Genomic DNA, 18,957 nt, shown 5'->3' on the forward strand with positions numbered 1-18,957 from the left:
GTTGTCATGGCTGCATCCAGGTACTTGTATGGACCTTCTACTGTAATTGTGTCTCTTTTATTAGAACTAAATGCTGCATGCTTAGAATCTATTTCTTAAGAGATGTCTCCGCGTATGTATAGCTATACAGTGGTATACATCTCCACAGGCTGGTATACAGGGTATACTTTTTGTCAGATGCCTCTGTATGAAATCACAAACTGCAGTGTTCTGTACACCGGTGTATACCAGCCTGCTATATGGATACATTTGACAAACAGTATGTGTCAGGAACTGAACTAGTGAATGCTGTGAACACAGTGTAGTGTGAATTCAACTTCACGTGTTAATATACACTCATCAAAAGAAAAAAACACCCAGACAAATGTCGAATTGCTGAAAAACTTGGTATGCAGATAAATAAATGATTACAGATTTGGTCTGATTAGACACTGGGAGGTTTTGAAATTTGCTTTCCTCCACTGCCCTATAAAAAGGCTCTCAGAGGTTACTTTGGGTAGTGTACCTCTTGGTGAGAAATTAATGACTGCTAGCCATACCTCTTTGACACACTCAGACATTTTGCCCAGTTGACATACTTTAAGAGGGAGCACATCACTGGACTGAGAGAAGCAGAATGGTCAGCTTACCGAATTGCCCACCAAGTAGGCTGTTCTGACCTAGCTATTGGGGGCATGGGAGCAGTGGTTTCATGAGGGCATGCAGCAAACAGTCTCCAAACGGCCCAGCCAGATCACCAGTAGAGAGGATTTTTGATCTGCCAAAAAAGCACAAGCACCTCACAGTTTCATTGTCCACCATCCAGACATAGATGGCACCTTCACTACACACTATTTCTGCGCGGAACATTTACAGGTGCTTAGCAAAAAATAAATTGGTGTCACGGCACCCATTACATGTCCTGCCATTGACATCCAGCCATGGTCGCCTTTGCAGTGGAGTCCTGAACAAAAAATCTGGACTGCTACAGACTGGAACCATATTGTCTTTAGTAGGATTGTTGCGGGTATCGAAATATCGATACCCAATCAATACTTTTGTCCCGGTAACGATATGATACCGGGATTTGACATTTATCGATACTAGGCTGCCCTACTGCGCAGCCTAGCATCAGAGAACAGTGTGCTGCTGTCAGGGCGCTCAATGATGATAGAGGACCTTTCATGGGTCCAAACATTGTAAACAAACTAGGGGTGGGCGATATGGCCTAAAATCTATATTGCGATATGCGATCTATATCGCGATATATTGTTTTCTATATTTGGGGGGCGGTGTTTAAACTATTTTTTTCTTTTACTTTTTATTTAATAACTATTCGCCTTCTTAAGGGCTAGAACCCTTGTCATATTCACCCTAATAGGGCTCTATTAGGGTGAATAGGACTTTACACTCTCCCTGCTGCCCTGTGCTTTGTGCACACAACAGCAGGGAGCTGACCATGGAAGCCAGCCTCTCATGTGCCCCCCAGTCTCTGATCAGCCCCCCAGCCTCTCATGTGCCGCCCAGCCTCTCATGTGCCCCCCAGCCTCTCCCTCTTATCAGCCCCCTCTGGTAACTCAAACCCACCCCCCCTCCCTCCCCAGTATTAATCATTGGTGGCAGTGGCCACAGGGTCCCCCTCCCCCTCCCATCATTGGTGGCAGTGGGCAGTTCCGATCGGAGTCCCAGCAGTGTAATGCTGGGGCTCCGAGAGGTTACCATGGCAGCGAGGAGTCACGCTACTGAAGTCCTGGCTGCCATAGTATGTTAGTGAGCAGCATTATACTCACGTGCGCCGATGCTGACAGGACGCTGTGATCCGCGTGATTAACCCCTCAACTGAGGGGTTAATTGCGGCGGATCATAGCGTGCAGTCATAGGGGCCGGGATATGGCCGGCACATGAACGCTACGATTTTATTCAGGCATTCATTGGTGGCGCAGTGGCCACAGTCCCTCCCCTCCTCCTACTTTGTTCTTATTGGTGGCCAGCAGCAGCCGCGCACAGTGGGGAGGGAGGGACTTCCTCCTTCTCCATTGTGCCGGCTCAGGAGAACATGGTGCGCGCTGAGAGCACGATCATTCACTACCGCTCCGTGGTCATATCGCGGTCCGGCAATATAGGCGATATGCACAAAATCCATATCGTGGCACAAATTTATATCGCCTATATCGCCCACCCCTAAAACAAACTATCAGGACATGTAGAGCGGCGCCCAGGTATCTCACTGAACTTACTATTATTCCTGGGCACCGCTCTATTTGCCCGCTGTGGCCCCCAGTATATTCTCCAGCTCTGTATGCTACATGCTAGCATCGGAGCAATGGGGAGGAGACTGCCCTTTTTCTCAATGGGCGTTCCTTCTCCCTGGCTGTAGTGCTGTCCAATCAAAGCGCAGAGCGTCACAGCCAGGGAGTAGGTGAGTTTTTTTTTGTTTGTTTTTTTCTCCCTGGCTGTGACGCTCTGCGCTTTGATTGGACAGCGCTACAGCCAGGAAGAAGGGACGCAAAATTTTGGTATCGCATCAACCCTGGTCTTTAGCGACAAATCCAGGTTCTGTTTGGGTTCGAGGAGGGGAGGCCTAGTGGTGAGTGCTTTAATCCTGACATTGCTGTGGAGCGACACACTACTCCAACTGCTGGTGTGATGTGTGGAGACATCGCACATGACAGTCACTCACCTCTAGTAGTGATACAAGGGACACTAACAGATCATTAACCTAGAGTTTGGACGCTTTAAAATATAGCTTTTATTGGTTCAATTAAAAAGCAGAATACTATGTCCTGGATGAAACAGTGAGGCAGACCATGCTTGGGGCTGGATAAATCACACAGGCTCTCCTATTGGTGAAGAGGGATGTCACTGGTGATGTGCCCCAACGATGTCCCATATAGCAGGTGGCAGTCCGGGCATCGTTGGGACACATCACCAGTGACATCCCTCTTCACCAATAGAAGAGCCTGTGTGATTTATCCAGCCCCAAGCATGGTCTGCCTCACTGTTTCATCCAGGAATTTTTATCTATTTATCCTGCTTTGATCTATGATGTTATGTACAATAATTATCTTCCTCCAACCGACCCCCTGATGAACCTTGGTGGGGAAACGCGTCAGGGTTAAAAATATTACTGACATCATTATCTGTGTGATATTCCCAACGTACAGGGCTGTTCAGGGCCAGACAGGGCAGGTACGGGGACAGGGAGATCCCGCCATCGGGGATCATCCCTGGGCAAAGGTTAACCTAGGGCGGGTACAGGGAGAGAATCATCCCCAGCACCCATCAAAGTGTCCTAACCCTCTAGGTTAATACTCACTTCACGGACACCTATATTACTGCTATATATCTAACTTTTCTCCGAGTTTTTTTGACACTAACAGATCACCAATATGTGCAGGACATCCTGCGGCCACATGTGTTGTCTCTCTTGGCGGGGATTCCAACTGGAATTTTTCAGCAGGATAATACTTACCCACACAGCAAGGGTTTCCCAGGAATGTCTCCACCAGATTACAACACTTCCTTGACCAGCCCATTCACCACCAATTGAGCACATGTGGAACTAGCTGGGACACCAGCTTTAGCATCTTATCAGTGTGCAGGATTTATAGGCCCAGCTGTAACATCTGTGGGCATATGGAACCTGTAGGCCTCCATACCGAAACGTATTCAAGTTAGAGGTGGTCCAACAGGTACTAGATCCTCCTTTCAATTATACAGTTTTCTCCAATATACTTATCCTTTCTCTAAGGCCTCATGCAAGCAATCGTGGGGCCACTGTGTCTGGGTTCCGTGGGCTTCCAGGTCCGTGCCTCTGGACTGCAAAAGTCCTATCTTTCACCCCATCTCACAGATCAATTGAAGTAAATTGGTCCGCACCATGATACAGAGTGCACACGACCAGTGCCTGAGTTTTGCAGACCTGCAGTTTGCGCAACAAGGGCACAGCGGCCCCACAGTCATGCTCATAAGGCCTAATGATGTAAAAATTTTACTGTAGCAACCAGTGTCCGGCAGCTGCTGCCAAGGCCAATAGGATTATGCGGTGTGTCACAAGGGCATAGATACATGTGATAAGAACATAGTCCTGCCACATTACAAACCACTAGTCAGACCACACATGGAGTATTGTGTACAGTTCTGGGCTCCTGTGAACAAGGCAGACATAGCAGAGTTGGAGAGGAGGACAACTAAAATAATAACTAGAATGGGGCAACTTCAGTACCCTGAAAGATTATCAAAATTAGGGTTATTCACTTTTAAAAAAAAAAGACTGAGGGGAGATCTAATAACTATGTATAAATATATCAGGGGTCAGTACAGAGATCTCTCCCATCATCTATTTATCCCCAGGACAGTGACTGTGATGAGGGGACATCCTCTGCGTCTGGAGGAAGGAAGGTTTGTACACATAGAAGAGGGGTCTGGATTTCTGGAGTGTAATAATATTACAGGTTATAGTTTTTTGGCGAGGTTGTTGATCCAGGGAGTTATTCCGATTTTTTTGGTTGGACTTGGGAAGGAAGTTTTTTCCCCTAAAATGAGGAAATTTGGCTTTGACCTCATGAGGGGTTTTTGCCTTCCTCTAGATCCATTTTTCAGGATAACATGTCTTTTTTTTCAGCCTTTTAAACTGTTAGTATAAATCATCATTACATTCAAACATATAAAAGTTGAATTTGATTCCAACAACTCCTTTTGGTGTGTTATGCTTTTTTTTGTCAATGAGTGTATTTGTATAGACTAGTGGATAAAGAGCATTTACATATATACATGTCCATGTGTGTGGGCTATGGCAGCTCAAATGAAAATGGTGCAAAACAAAAACACGGTTTATATTTCAAAAAGTGACAATTTTATTACCAAAAAAATAATTGGACTCAAATCCTTGGCGTGACCTGAGGATAGTCCAACAATTTGAAAGTTCTGAAGACTGTTTTTATGGGGCAGTGTGATCATTGTTTTTCCTCTGATTTCATATGGAGGTATACACAATTTTTTCAGTCTGATTCCACACTAATCCAGCAAAAATAAATAAAAAAATGAGGCATGCAAGTACATACAGAGCTTTTCTCCCCTAGAATGATCTCTCTGCACCGCCCGGTATTCCTAGTAGGGAGCTGTACAACCCCTGCACAAGGGACCTTAGTACTGTTAGTACTAGTGTGACTAGCAGAGCAGTGGGAGTATTGCTTCACCTTTGATAAATCAAGGAAAGTTTCCAGTTCTAAGCAAATAATGTAATATTGGTATAGTTCTCCACTATCACAACATTGTATTAAATTCATGAAGAATTTAGGACTCTAATCATGTGTCTGCAGGTTTGGCAACCGTTGAAGCTTATAATGTAAAGGCAAATGAATGGTTTCATGTAGCTCCTATGAACACTAGAAGAAGTAGTGTAGGAGTTGGTGTTGTTGGAGGTAAGTAGTGGTCAGTGAGGAACATTCACAATTCAAAGAAGTATTTGAGATCTCACTAATGTCTTAACCTTATTCTTTTTTGTACTTTTCAGGTATGCTCTATGCTGTTGGAGGTTATGATGGGGCATCACGACAGTGTCTTAGCACAGTTGAATGTTATAACCCAAGTACAAATGAATGGAGTTACATTTCCGAAATGGGCACACGACGGAGTGGAGCAGGTATGAAAAGATTATGTAGATGTAGTCTACAGTAGTAGGAAACCAGTTTAGTTGAATGCCATGCACTTTTTGATACTGTTTGAGATGCAGTTGTTGAGCCAAAGCCAGAAAGAAAGGAAAGTAAAAGGCCTGCCTGAAGAAACCCAGTGTATCAATGCTGTAGTTCATAATAAGGCCTGCAGGTGGCAGGGCTCCATAGGATAATAGCAAACCAGGCTTAGGGTACTTTCACACTTGCGGCAGAGTGATCCGGCAATCTGCATGCAAACGGACAACATTTGTAGACATATCCGGATGCGGATCCATCTCACAAATGCATTGCAGGAACGAATCCGTCTGTTCGTTAGTCATACAGACAAACGGATCCGTGTCTATTTTTTTTTCACATTTTTAAAGGTCAGCGCATGCGCAGACTGGAAGGACGGATCCGGCATTGCGGTATTTTTAATGCCGGATCTGGCACTAATACATTTCAATGTAAATTATTGCTGGATCCGGCATTCCGGCAAGTGTTCCGGAATTTTGGACGGAGATTGCTGCATTATCTCCGAGCTGATCAGTCAAAAAGACAGAACTGAAGACATCCTGATGCATCCTGAATGGATTTCTCTCCAATAGGAATGTATGGGGATAAAACTGATCAGTTATTTTCCGGTATTGAGCCAATAGGACGGAACTCCTAGGAGTAAGCTATTTCAAGTCTTTATTTATTTTAATGTTGATGATTATGGCTTACAGCTAATGAAAACCCAAAAGTCAGTATATTAGAAAATTAGAATATTAAATAAGACCAATAATAAAATAAAATAAATGTAAATACAGAAATGTTGGTCTACTAAAACGTATGTACAGTATATGCACTCAACACTTGGTCGAGGCTCCTTTTGCCTCAATTACTGCTTCAATGTGGCGTGGCATGGAGGTGGTCAGCCTGTGGCACTGCTGAGGTGTTAATGGAAGCCCAGGTTGGTTAGATAGTGGCCTTCAGCTAATCAGTATTGTTGGGTCTGGTGTCTCTCATTTTCCTCTTGACAATAACTCATAGATTCTCTATGGGGTTTAGGTCAGGAGAAATTGCTGGCCAATCAAGCACAGTGATACTGTGGTTATTAAACCAGGTATTGGTACTTTTGGCAGTGTGGGCAAGTGCCAAGTCCTGCTGGAAATGAAAGCAGCATCTCCAAGGAAGTATAAAGTGCTCTAAAGTCAGCGCAGCTGTCTACCAGGAAATTTTAGACTTGAAATGACACACTGGACCAACACCATCAGATGACTGGGCTCCGCAAACTATCACTGTGGACTGTGAAAACTTCACACTGGAATTCAAGCAACTTGGCAAGCTTCTCCACTCTTCTTCCAGACTATAAGACCTTGATTTACAAATTAAATGCAAAAAATATATTTGTCTGAAAACAGCACTTTGGACCACAGAGAAACAGTTTAGTCCATTTTCTCCTTAGCCCAGGAAAGACGCTTCTGATGTTGTCTCTGGGTCATGAGTGGCTTGACACAAGGAATGTGACAGTTGTAACCTACAGTTGCAAGAAAAAGTATGTGAACCATTTGGAATGATATGGATTTCTGCTCAAATTGGTCATAAAATGTGATCTGATCTTCATCTAAGTCACAACAATAGACAATCACAGTCTGCTTAAACTAATAACACACAAATAATTAAATGTTACCATGTTTTTATTGAACACACCATGCAAACATTCACAGTGCAGGTGGAAAAAGTATGTGAACCCTTGGATTTAATAACTGGTTGAACCTCCTTTGGCAGCTATAACTTCAATCAAACGTTTCCTGTAGTTGCAGATCAGACGTGCACAACGGTCAGGAGTAATTCTTGACCATTCCTCTTTACAGAACTGTTTCAGTTCAGCAATATTCTTGGGATGTCTGGTTTGAATCACTTTCTTGAGGTTATGCCACTATCCTCTGTGGTATCCTCCCATAAAATCCATTCTTGTTTAGTGTTTTAACTATCATAGATTCGCTAACAGGGATGTTAGTATATGCCAGAGACTTTTGTAAGTCTTTAGCTGACACTCTAGGATTCTTCTTCACCTCATTGAGCAGTCTGCACTGTGCTCTTGCAGTCATATTTACAGGACGGCCACTCCTAGGGAGAGTAGCAGCAGTGCTGAACTTTCTCCATTTATAGACAATTTGTCTTACCGTGGACTGATGAACAGCAAGGCTTTTGGAGATACTTTTATAACTCTTTCCAGCTTTATGCAAGTCAACAATTCTTAATCGTAGGTCTTCTGAGAGCTCTTTTGTGCGAGGCTTCATTCACATCAGGCAATGCTTCTTGTGAAAAGCAAACCCAGAACTGATGTGTTTTTTATAGGGCAGGGCAGCTGTAAATAACACCTTCAATCTCATCTCATTGCTTGGACTCCAGTTGGCTGACACCTCACTCTAATTAGCTCTTGGAGATGTCATTAGTCTAGGGGTTCACATACTTTTTCCACCTGCACTGTGAATGTCTACATGGTGTGTTCAATAAAAACATGGTAACTTTATATTCTGTGTGTGTTATTAGTTTAAGCAGACTGTGATTGTCTATTGTTGTGACTTAGATGAAGATCAGAGCACATTTTATGACCAATTTGTGCAGAAATGCAAATCATTCCAAAGGGTTCACATACTTTTTCTTGCAACTGTATGTCCTGGATATGTTTGTGTGTGGTGGCTCTTGAAGCACTGACTCCAGCCGAAGTCAACTCCTTGTAAATCACCACAAATTCTTGAATGGCCTTTTCTTGACAGTCCTGTCAATGCTGTGGTTAAGGGCTCATGTACACCGTGTGCGACCCGTGCCCGTATTGTGGGCACGTCACAATCTGCAAGATATGGAGCTGCAGCACTATGGAACGCTTCCATGAGTTTCGGTCCATCCCTCCGCATCGCAAAAATAGAACATGTTCTATTTTTTTGTGATGCGGAGACTGAATCTTGCGGATCACTGATCAATTCAAGTTAATGGGTCCACATCTGCAAACGACGGGCACACGGTGCCCGTGTATTGCGGACATTCGTGTGCATGAGACCTAACCCTGTTGCTTGTGTACAGTTTTCTACCACACTTTTTTCTTCCACTCAACCTTCCATTAATATCTTTGGATACAGCACTTTGAACAGCCAGTTTCTTCAACAATGACCTTTTGTGGTTTACTCTCCTTGTGGAGGATGTCAGTGACTGTCTTCTGGACAACTGCCAAGTCAGCAGTCTTCCCCATGATTGTTTAGCCCACTGAACCAGCCTGAGGGACCACTTAAAGGCTTTGGAAACCTTTGCAGGTGTTTTGTGTTGATCAGCTGATTAGAGTGTGACACCATGATCATCAACATTAAAAGAAATAAACACTCTAAATCACTCTGTGTGTAAAGTCTCACACACTCCAAAATTGTATCAATGAAAACTATAGATCGCCCTTCCCCCCCCCACGCACGCACACTCACAGCTCCATAGGCATAACTATAAAAAAGTAATGGGGTCAGATGGCGGTGAAAAAAAAAAATTCTTTTTTTTCCAAAGTTTTTTTTAAATATTAAAACAAAGAAAGACTATATAAATGTAGTAACGTTGTAGTCATACTGACCCAGAAAATGAAGGGCACAGGTTAGTTTTAGTGCATAGAGAATGCTGTAGAGACAAAACCCCTATAATTATGGCAGAATTTCTTTTTCCAATTCCACCCTATTTGGAATTTTTTTCCAGCTCCCCAATATATTGTGTCCAATATTAAGCTGTGTCATTAGAAAGTACAACTTGTCCCACAAACGACAAGCTCTCATACGGCTATGTGAATGGATCATTAAATAAAGTTATGGCTCCAGGAAGGCAACGAGGAAAAACAAAAACGCTAAATCCTCTGGGACTCAAGGGGTTAAAGAGGCTATATTTTAAACAAACTTTACGTAAATCAGTATTGCAAGAGAATATAAGAAACTTTGTAATTTATTATAGTAAAATGCCTCTTTCTACACTTATGAGCTACTTTTATTAGCCTCCACCCCACACCTACTCTACTGATCATTCATCCCCAGTTCATTGCGAATATCTGTCTTGAGAGGAAATATCCGTTCACTAACGGACTAGTTTACTTGTTGTCCATAAAAGTCTATGGAGAGGGGAAGAACATGCTGCACAGTGAAAGGCACAGCCACACGGAGATGCTGCCATCTCTGGTCATTTTTCTGTCTCATCCCAGTGCTAGATTTACAGCTACACTTTTCTGTTCTGTGTATAATGTCCTCCATACTGCTTCTGAGAGTGTGCTGCAGAGAGAAAGGGAGAGCAGGATCTCCTCTTCTCTGTGTGTGCTATGTATGGGAGACATCATAGGGGAAAGCTGGTGAAAAATACAGAATACAAGTCGTGTAATGGTCAGATTTAGTGGTGCTCCTCGTCTACATATGCAGAAGCTTATTCTGAACGGTCACCTGAAACAGCAGGTACACTTCAAAGGCATGTGATTACAATGCTTGTTGATTTGAGCTTCTACCAAATAATACACAGACCGTAGATTAGGTGTGCATGGTTACAGTTAGGTGATGAGGGCATTAAAGGGGTTTTCCACATTATTTATTTATGGAAACAGCCTAGGCCCTGTTGAAATAATAAAAGCATGTACACCGCTGCAGCCAATCACTGTTCTCAGTGGTCATATGATTAATTTAAATCACTTACACTTATTGTTGTGGATGCAGCGGTGACATCCTGTACAACTCTGCAGCCACAACAATATGTCACTGGCTGCAGATCAGGAGAGGACAGAGGGGCAGTGCTGGATAGGAGGGGCCAGGGAAAGTAAGTGTATGTGCTTTTACTATTTTATCAGGCCCAGGCTGTTTCCATAAATAAAGTGATGTGAACAACCCCTTTAATGAGTACATTTGTTAAACCTCTCATTAATATTTTTTGTTTGTAGGTGTGGGAGTATTAAATGGATGGCTTTATGCTGTTGGAGGCCATGATGGTCCACTAGTTAGAAAAAGTGTTGAGATGTATGACCCCTCTACTAATCTGTGGAAGCAAGTTGCCGACATGAATATGTGCCGAAGAAACGCAGGTATGTTCTATGACATGCTACATGACAAGGCTAACAGTGCTAGGACATACATCTAATAACTTGGTCATGTGGAAAAGATAGCCATTCAATATGTGATTTGTGAAGGGATGAAATCGGCTTCAAAGGGGTTGTCCAGCGTTTAGAAACTGATATGGCATCACTCGCTGATTGGCAGGGGGCGCACCCGGCACCCATGCCAATCAGCTGTTCAGGTGTAGCTCCGGCTCATTCTGTCTTTTGGCTATTAATACAGGCAATCAGTGTTCGGTCAGTTATTGATTGAAACCAGATGCAGGTCTAACCCAGAACAGGAGCAGATCTTTCCCTTATTCCTTATGTCTGTCTGTGGAGGCTCCACTCCTGGTTTTGGCTCAAAATCACTGACGTGTGAATAAAGCCTTAGGCTACGTTCACATCTGCATTGTGCTGTCCGGTTTTGAGAGCCGACACAGGGTCTCAAAACCGCAGCGCAACACTTCAGTTTTGCCCCCATTCATTCTGGACAGACCGGAACGGAGTGCACCAGAATGCATTCCATTCCGGTTTGTGGTGTTCCCATGCGTTCCCATGCCTGTTTGTGGCGTTCCCATGCCTGATATAAATCCACTGCAAGCAGCGTTTTTGTGTGCGGCATAGAAAACTGAAGAAGCTGGATCTGGCACCAAAAACCATGTAAGTCAATAGTGCCAGATCCGTTTTTCATTTTTTCGAACAGAAAAAAACAGATCCAGCATTGACTTACAATGGTTTTAGTGCCGGATCCGGTTTCTTCATTTTCACTATAATACAACCGGATCCGTTCTGAACGGATGCAGCCGGTTGTATTATTCAAATGGATGCGTTTTGCTGTGGTTTTGAGATCCCCTGCCAGATCTCAAAACCAGACAGCAAAAACGTATATGGGAAAGTAGCTTCTTAAAATGTTGTATACAACACAGTGCGTAGTGCTGTTACACTGTCTGCAAGTGGGCTTACAATCTAATTTCTCTCAGACACATGCTAAAACTAGGGTAAATGTCAGACTCGCTGTACAGACATGTCATTGTAGATATGCACTATCCGTACAATGCAGTCTGTCCCTGAGATTTCAGTGCATAAGGATCAGGCTCCATCTTGTCCGTTCTGTGGAAATTTGCTGTAAAATGCGGAATTTATCCTAATGTTGCCTCTAAAAATAGATTAGCAAAATTTACGTCCGATGGGGTGGTCTGCACTTTGTACTTTGTAGTCTAGAGTCCGCCACCACGTATGAACTCGACCTTAATTGCATTTTTTCATTTTTTTATTAGGTGTTTGTGCGGTAGACGGCATGTTATATGTTGTCGGAGGTGATGATGGGTCTTGTAATTTGGCATCGGTGGAGTATTACAATGCAGCGACTGACAAATGGACACTTTTGCCATGTTGTATGAGCACAGGGAGAAGTTATGCAGGTAAATGAAATTCTGTGTCCATATACTGTGTCCATATACTTTGAATAGATCCGTGTTCTGTCCGCACCACAAAAAAATAGAACAAGTTCTATTTTTTTTTTGCAGTGCGGAGGCACGGAGAGAAACCCCACGGAAGTACTCCGTACTGCTTCTATGGGGTTCCGTGCCTCCTTTCCGCACTGCTCCTTCCGGATTGCGGACCCATTTAAGCTGATTGCGGGCCGCATTATGTGCACGGCCGGGCAACGGCCGTGTGCATGAGTCCTAACAAAGCTAGAACCAGCCCTGAATGGAACTGAACATGTGCTTACATATCGGTGAGCAGGACAGAGAGAATAGAAAAAGAGCAAACAGCAGGTGGCTATACAGAGATTTCATTGAATAACTCAGTAGCTATAATACATTTTTAATTGCATGAAACTGCAGAAGCATTCAGATGCAGATGCTGTTTGAAAAATATTGTATATTTTTCATGGGACAACCCCTTTAACGACCACTGCGGTCTCATTATTATTCAACCCCTTTATGACAAGTGTCTCTAATATAAGAAAAAGGATCCAGCACTGCCATATTCATAAAACCAGAATCTTTATTTCATATCAGGATACAAACGCAGATAGAAAACGTTGAGGTGTTTGTCAGAGCCTGAAACGCGTCAGTTTTTTTTTTTATTTATTTTTTTATCTGCGTTGGTATCCTGATATGAAATAAAGATTTCATTTTTATGAATACGGCAGTGCTGGATCCTTTTTCTTATACTAGAGACACTTGTCATAAAGGGGTTGAATAATTATGAGACCGCAGTAGTCGTTAAAAGGGTTGTCCCATGAAAAATATACTATATTTTTTCTTGCACTTGGTTGGAGTTCTGCCTCGCCCTGTCACTTCTGGTCCGAAGTGTTTGTGAAGCCTCTGCCCTGTGGAGCCGGTGAAGGGAATCGTATATTTTGTGCAAGCGTCTCTAGTATTGCTGCAGGTTTTTGCAGGATGCATGGGGCTTTCTAATTATTTAAAATTATAGTGGATATATATTTTATCTACGGTACATGGATCTCCCCCCACTGCTGTGTGTGAGAGAAGTCTTTGATGAGTGCGGTTGGCAAATAATTAACTTGCTATGATCATTCTTATATAATCTGTCATTTTTAGACTGGAGAAAAAGTCCTGCAAAAATAACGGATCTCAGAGGAAACTGACAAAAACGGATGCAAACTGAGCGCAACAAATTCTCAAAATAAAGGATCTGTTTTATTTAGTATCTTTCTGTTCTTCTAATGCATGAATCAGTAACTTTTAGCACTCCAGCTGCTGTGCAGCTATAAATCCCAGCATGCAAACATGCTCGGCTGTTCTTCTAACTCCTATTAGGCTACTTTCACATCTGCGTTTTCCTTTCTGGTTTTGAGATCCGGCAGAGGATCTGAAAACCGGAGAAAAATGCATTCTGCTCCGGTTTGTTGCATTCCCATGCCGGACACAAAACAGCTTCAAGCTCAAAATGCTGCCGGATCCGTTTTTTTCAGACACGAAAAAATGCATCTGGTGCCCATTGACTTACAATGATATATGATGTCGTATCCGTCATATTCATTTTCGATATAATACAACTGTGATCCATTCTGAATGAATGCAGCCGGTTGTATTATTCAAACGGATGCGTTTTCCTGCGGTTTTAAGATCCTCTGATGGATCTCAAAACCAGAAAGGAGAACACAGATGTAAAAGTAGCTTAAAAGTGAATGGAGCATTCTGGGAGTTGTAGTTTCAGAACAGCCGGAGGACGAAAGGTTGCTGATCCCTGTTCTAACGGATCAAAACATGAACCCGGCCTGACTTGAATACATTTTCTTTTTTCTGTATGTAAAGAAGTCAGCATTTAAAAACCTGAGCAAAAACGCCCAAAACATTTTTATGTGATTTAAAAAATTGGAGAAAGACACTGGTATAAATCCCATAGAAATTATAGAGGTCATTTAGGAGATATGTTTTTTATGTTGCTGACTAAATACAAAACTAAAGTCTGTAGTCTGAGCTAAAGTTATTATACGCTGGCCACTTTCAATTCAAATTTCTCTACAAAATCCATAAATGGTTTAATATTCTGCTTGTACGAAGTATATTGACTGGTCAAGTTATGTAGAATTGGGGTGATTTTTGGAATAACCTGCTGTGCATAATTTGGAGAATATATAGGACAAACCATTTGAACCGTCAGATAATAGAAATATATGGTTTCAATTTTTTTCCAGTGTTAGGGCTCATTCACATAGCCATAGAATGTGAAGCCATTCATTTCAATGGGGCCACAAAAGATGCAGTGACCCGAAGAAAAAAAAAGGAACCTGTCCTATTCTTGTCCATTTTGCAGACAAGAATAGGCATTTCTAATAAAAGGCAGGACGTGATGATCCGCAAAATGCACAATGCACCACAAAAAGAATTACAGTGGTGTGAATGCTTGTATTTTTCTCTATGTATGTGTATGTAATGTATTGCTTGTTTTCTCGTTTCTCCGTAGGTGTTACAGTTATTGATAAGCCATTATGATCTGAGCTTACGTCTTCAGACAGCGCGGGTATAAAGTGAAGTGTGGTATTACTTCCTGGCTTGTGACTGCAAGCTGTGGCAGACGAAATAGAGGCTTTTCATCTGCAGTAAAGCACAGCAGCCACCGAAGATTACCCTAGGTTGAAGTATTGCTCTGAGCTCTTCTGTATTGAGCAGCAGATGTCTGGATTTTGATACGGTTTGTGAAATCTGTTCACACAATTGTTGCTTCCCAACTGTGACAAAAAAAAAAAAGCTGCTTTCATGTCATCCAGCTCTTGCTGACCACGGTTGACTAAAGAATGTCTGTACAAAGAAGGATTTCAAGTGACGTGTATTTGGTGGACTAGACTTTATAGTGAAGTATCTCTTTTTGGAATCTACATTGCTAGAATGTTAGGGGTCATACTTTCACATACGAGGATGCTTCTTTCAGCTATGTGAATAAAATCGAAACTGTGTGTGTATGTCTGTGCATACGTGTACTGTATAATTGTCATTGCTGCTTTCTTCAAAGCGGTCCAACTGTTGGGTTACTGCACTATTTATATTTGGCACAGTCCTAGAGTTGTATTTTTTTTATATGCCTATTTAAAAAAATAAAATGCCACGTGATCTGGTCAGTGGTATTGGGAGGGGGGTTGTGGAAAAAGCATTGCCAAATGTTTTTATAGAAAAAATATAACTTATGGATCAATGATTATTTATGATGTGGTTTGTATTAATTTGCACAAATTTCATAGTAATTCCTTTATGTGAAGGAATTTTATAGCATGGCGATGATTTCAGTTTTCCAGATAAGCTTGTGGATATCAGGTGAATATGCATGATTTATTATACTTATTTAAGTATTTGTCTATGTAGTTAAATTATTTTACACGAGCGGCATAAATCAGTTGTCTGTTTATTACTGATCTGTTTTGCTAAAGACAATTATGGCTTTTCCTTTTTAACAATTCATAAATGTACGTCCGGTTGATTACATATTTCTTTGAATAAAATTTTTGTATCTCAATCTGACTGTTTTTATTCACTAGATTTATTTATTTTACGCACTTACAGTATCTCACAAAAGTGAGTCCACCCCTCACATTTTTGTAAATATTTTATTATATCTTTTCATGGGACAACACTGAAGCTTTGACACTTTGATACAATGTACAGTAGTCAGTGTGCAGCTTGTATAACAGTGTAAATTCGGTGTGCCCTCAAAATAACTCAACACACAGCCATTAATGTCTAAACCGCTGGCAACAAAAGTGAGTACACCCCTAAGTGAAAATGGCCAAATTGTGGCCACCATTATTTTCCGGCACTGCCTTAACTCTCTTGGGCATGGAGTTCACTACAGCTTCACAGGTCACCAATGGAATCCTCTGCCACCCTCCATGACGACATCATGGAGCTGGTGGACGTTAGAGACCTTGCGCTCCTTCACCTTCTGTTTGAGGATGCCCCACAGACGCTCAATAGGGTCTGGAAACATGCTTGGTCAGTCCAGCACCTTTACCCTCAGTTTCTTTAGCAAGGCAGCGGTCGTCTTGGAGGTGTGTTTGAGGGTCATTATCCTGTTGGAATACTGCCCTGAAGCCCAGTTTCCGAAGGGAGGGGATCATGCTCTGCTTTAGTATGACATGTTGGCATTTATGGTTCCCTCAATGAACTGTAACTTCCCACAGCCGGCAGCATTCATGCAACCGCAAACCATGACACTTTACAAAAATATATTTACAAAAATGTGAGGGGTGTACTCATTTTTGTGAGATGCTGTATATAGCACTGACATATTCCGCAGCACTTTACAAACCTTATCATTGCTTGCCCAAAGGCACTCACAATCTAAGCTTCCTATCAGTATGTCTTTGGAGTATAGGAGGAAACCGGAGTACCTGGAGGAAACCCACGCAAACACGGGGAGAACATACAAACTCCATGCAGACGTTTTCCTTGGTCAGAATCAAACCTAGGACCCCCTGCCACTGTCTCTACTGCATACGCATGGGGGCAATGTATCTACATCTAATTTACAAAGGTAGTGAGTATTGTAAAATCCCCAAAAAAATCTAAAATGTTTGTCAGATTCTTCAGCGCCTCATAAAGCAACTCTGATAAAAAAAAAAATAGTTTTGGCTTTAGCAACATGGTACCGCAATAATCCCAAAAAACAGTGGTAGAAGAATTGTTACTCGAAACATTATACTTAGGGTGAGCTAATCGACTTCGGATGAAACATCCAAAGTCAATTCACATAAATCTTCGTTTCAATACTTTACGGAGCGAGCGCTCCGTACTATATTAGAAAATTAGAATGTATTGGCTCCGATGAGCCAAAGTTATTACTTTGCGAAGTCTCGCGAGACTTTGCGTAATAACTTCATAAATTGATTTCTACTGTGAAAAAACATTTCCCGAACTCAGGATCGGTTCCAAGGTACTACCTGACACCAAATGCCACCTCAAAAAAAAAACACACACAGCAAAATAGTATATAAAAGACATATTTTATTATTAAATTTATACAAGAGTCTATAAAAAACAATAATAGCAGCATGAATACACCGGAATAAGATAAACAGGACTGCATATAAAGTATCACAAATCAAAACTAAATAGCCCCTAGATGATATAATACATGTCTCATTTGCCCTTAGCACCCCATATATAATAGGAAAGAGAGGGGCCTAACATTTTCCCCAAACTGCCGAGTGCATCTTCCTTTACAAGGGGGGTGCAAATCAGGAGAAAATGACCACATCCAATGACAAATAAAGTGCCTAGCGCAATAAAGTAAAGTGAACAATACATCAGGGAGTAATGATATAGTATAATATATTATATTATACTAAACTGCCGAGTGCACCTTCCTTTACAGGGGGGGGTGCAAATCGGGAAAATGACCACATCCAATGACAAATAAAGTGCCTAGCGCAATAAAGTAAAGTGAACAATACATCAGGGAGGAAGTATATTAAATATAATACCGACCAATGCAATCCTGACCAAGACGCGCGTTTCGCAGTCGCTTCCTCCTGAGCGACTTCCTCCCTGATGTATTGTTCACTTTACTTTCGCTAGGCACTTTATTTGTCATTGGATGTGGTAATTTTCCCCTGATTTGCACCCCCCTTGTAAAGGAAGGTGCACTCGGCAGTTTGGGGTAAATGTTATGCTCCTCTCTTTCCTACTATTTATGGGGTGCTAAGGGGAAATGATACATGTATTATATCATCTAGGGGCTATTTAGTTTTGATTTGTGACACTTTATATGCAGTCCTGTTTATCTTATTCCTGTGTATGCATGCTGATATTATTGGTTTTTTTTATAGACTCTTGTATAATTGAATAATAAAATATGTATTTTATATACTATGTTGCTGTGTGTGTTTTTTTTTGTTTTTTTGGGGTGGTATTTGAGTCTCCTCACACACAGCAGTGATCAATTAGGAGCAAAACTTTTGATTGGTGTTGTTCAATTGGAACCAAACCCAAGTTCAGGAAATGTTTTTTTTACAGTAGAAATCAATTTATAAAGTTATTACACAAAGTGTCACGAGACTTCGTGAAGTAATAACTTTGGCTCATCGGAGCCAATACATTCTAATATTGTACGGATCGCTCGCTCCGTACAGTATTGAAACAAAGTTTTATGCGAATGAACTTTGGATGTTTCATCTGAAGTCGATTCGCTCATCCCTAGTTATACATATTCCAAAATTAGACCATCAACCCCTTCCCAACATCGGACGTACATGTATAGCGATGTCAGGTCATTAAAGACGGCGCCCCCTCAGCAACTAAGTGAGCGCCATAGCCACTGGGTGCCTGCTTTTATACAGCAGACACCCAGTAGCAGAGTCTATGATATGAGAAAGCTCCAATTACAGACTTTTAACCGCTCAGATGCTGTGGTCAATTACAACCCTGGCATCTGAAGGATCATTTACCGGGAGCGCCACACTCCCAGTGACGGAACAGCGAATTAAAAACAGCCTGTGGAAAGGATGGATTAGGTTAGAGTGCACAACCAAAATGGAGGCAAACACACCTGGAAATGCATACTGTAAACATAATTTAGTCAGCATCTCCTGCAAAATGAAGTAAATGTGCAAGTGCGATGGCTAAAACTACACTGTTAGGGATCTTTGGCTTTCCGGTGAAATTTATGGAAAACATAAAAAGTTCACTCTACAGTGATGTTATATTATAAACGTGGGTCATTTAAGTAGGAGTAGTGATTTCCTCATCTCAAACAATTTATTGAAACAAAAGC

At 41.9% G+C, this 18,957-nt stretch overlaps 1 protein-coding gene across 4 annotated transcripts in view; it reads left to right on the top strand.

The window, feature by feature from the left end:
* KLHL2 (kelch like family member 2) overlaps nt 1–15,787 on the top strand; it is a 143,995-nt gene extending 128,208 nt beyond the window's left edge. For 3 of the 4 annotated variants that reach the window (XM_040418631.1, XM_040418629.1, XM_040418632.1), the window contains 5 exons: nt 5,301–5,402; nt 5,495–5,623; nt 10,567–10,707; nt 11,997–12,140; nt 14,659–15,786. In XM_040418631.1, the coding sequence (XP_040274565.1) occupies nt 5,301–5,402; nt 5,495–5,623; nt 10,567–10,707; nt 11,997–12,140; nt 14,659–14,687 (545 nt within the window). In that variant the 3' untranslated portion in view covers nt 14,688–15,786. Of the gene's footprint in view, nt 1–5,300; nt 5,403–5,494; nt 5,624–10,566; nt 10,708–11,996; nt 12,141–14,658 lie in introns of all 4 variants that reach the window. The other variant, XM_040418630.1, reaches the window with a different exon arrangement.
* Nucleotides 15,788–18,957: the final 3,170 nt, after the last annotated feature.

This window comes from Bufo bufo, chromosome 2 (assembly GCF_905171765.1).
Source record: "Bufo bufo chromosome 2, aBufBuf1.1, whole genome shotgun sequence".
In the NCBI taxonomy this organism is placed as follows: Eukaryota; Metazoa; Chordata; class Amphibia; order Anura; family Bufonidae; genus Bufo; species Bufo bufo.